This window comes from Habropoda laboriosa, unplaced genomic scaffold (genome assembly GCF_001263275.1).
Source record: "Habropoda laboriosa isolate 0110345459 unplaced genomic scaffold, ASM126327v1 scaffold61, whole genome shotgun sequence".
In the NCBI taxonomy this organism is placed as follows: Eukaryota; Metazoa; Arthropoda; class Insecta; order Hymenoptera; family Apidae; genus Habropoda; species Habropoda laboriosa.
Window position 1 is genome coordinate 1,266,880 of NW_017100203.1, and position 2,005 is coordinate 1,268,884.

General features: G+C 28.9%; 1 protein-coding gene across 1 annotated transcript in view; it reads right to left on the reverse strand.

Moving 5' to 3' along the window:
* Positions 1-239: 239 nt before the first annotated feature.
* LOC108570516 (calpain-A-like) overlaps positions 240-2,005 on the reverse strand; it is an 18,708-nt gene continuing 16,942 nt past the window's right edge. Inside the window, exons 14-16 of the mRNA XM_017932389.1 lie at positions 1,126-1,253; positions 404-599; positions 240-325 (exon numbers count right to left, since the gene is read on the reverse strand). Coding sequence (XP_017787878.1) covers positions 240-325; positions 404-599; positions 1,126-1,253 — 410 coding nt within the window. The remainder of the gene's footprint in view (positions 326-403; positions 600-1,125; positions 1,254-2,005) is intronic.

Below are 2,005 nucleotides of genomic sequence, written 5' to 3' on the forward strand. Positions count from 1 at the left end.
ATATTTATACTCTATAGAGAGTTTCAAATCATTTATACTTACATAAATTATCATTCTTTTTCAATAATTTCCTTTACTTGTTCGTCTTTTGTTCAATAAATGTGAAACAGAGGCTTTGAAACATCTAGAAACAATGTTTCCAAGATACAAAAGAGATTGAAATCGTAAAGTTTTTTATAATAGAATGATAAAGATATGGACATATTTATCTTTTCTTATCAACAATTTTCACGCTACGATTACGAGTATAATGTTTTCTCTATCCACTCTTCCATCGTAAACGTTGCGGAGTTAGTTGAATCTGGATCTCGTTCTCTGAAAATATCTGTAAGTAGATAATACGCGTTATTTTCTTTGTTCCAATATAAATGTACTATTTATTTAGGTGTATTTATTTGCTTACCTATCATGGTTTTAAGTCGCACAGCGCACATTATGTAATCGTTAAAGGTGATCATACCATCTTTCGTTCCATAACGGTGTACCAAAATATTCAAAATGTGATTATTTAACCGATAACCTGCGCTGTTTAACGCTTGCCGCAATTCGAACGCGCTCAGATATCCAGATTCGTCTTTATCGTACAATTTAAACACAGCCTGAAAAAGAAAAATTATTCTTATGGATTTTTTTATCAATACAGTATTGCATTTCCTAACACAGTATGATCCATTTAATAATTTAAACTATTCAAATTTATCAATTCAATTTCTTAATGCTTAATATACAATTTTTGAAGCAACTCATTTATACAATCAAGAAATAGCTGTTTAACAAAAATCTGATATAAAAGAGTTCGTTAAAAATCATTTCATCTTTTTCAATAGAAAGATATTTTTTTATTGTTCATTTTTTTTACTGAAACTCTTTAAAGTGTATTACAATTAGGAATGTACTAAAAGATCTAATTGATTCAAAATTATCAGCTGTTGCAGCTTACTTTAATCTTTGATCATTTTATGCACACTGTATGAATTAAGTTGAGTGTATATGCTCGTTACACTGATATTTCGTTATCGATAACAAAACGTTGCGGTTTAATTCAAAGAAAATTAGTATAATTTGAATATTTGAAAATCTCACGACAATTTCATTCTCATCGTGCAAATTTCGTTATTAACGTACCCTCCATTTTCTTATATCGTTCCATAACATTCTGAATTCTTCAAATCCAAGTTTACCAGAGTGATCAACATCCAACATTGCAACCATGCTACGGCACACATCCTTACTGAATCCTTCATTGTTCGTTTCTGAAATGAAGAAAACACTTCTATCTGTAATACTACTACTAATACTAGTTTAAAGTCAACAGTTACAGCTTTGTATTGGTAAAATACTCTTCGATTGAAAATTGTATGAATTTCTGTAAACATTGTAAAGCAGAAAGATAATGAAAGGTTGTAAAATCGTACAATGAAAACACCACAGATATGAACAGAATACATGGGTAGATAAGAATAGGCTACAATTAATGAGATTACAGTATATCTACGTAACAGCTTTTTACATACTGCATTCGAAGTTCGATCAATTACTCTCAAGCGATCTCGTTAATGGTTTATTTATCCTTCTTCGTAGCAAGGGTGCATGCACAAACTTTTTTCAACTATTCGGTTCTTCGAGCTTTTAACTTGCACTTGCACATCTGTGTACATTTGTTATTTATTTCAAACGATTAATTTTTCAATGAATTTTTCGTTTTACACGTCGCGTCTAACGTTGTTATTATGAAAAAAAAATGCTAGACGACATAATAATTCATCTTCTTGAATTTTTTTGCGATATTCAAAACAAGTACAAAAACTAATCAGTTGAATTGTTAATTAGTCGGATTTATCTTGAGTTTATTTAAAATTTAATGTTCGATATAGTATAAAAATTGTGAAGGCATCGAGCCAAATTTGATTCATTGAAATCAGTTAGAGAAAAAGAATCGGTAAATGAAATTAAATCAATTGAAATAAATGAAAATAAAAAATTATAAATAAATATGAAATAATTA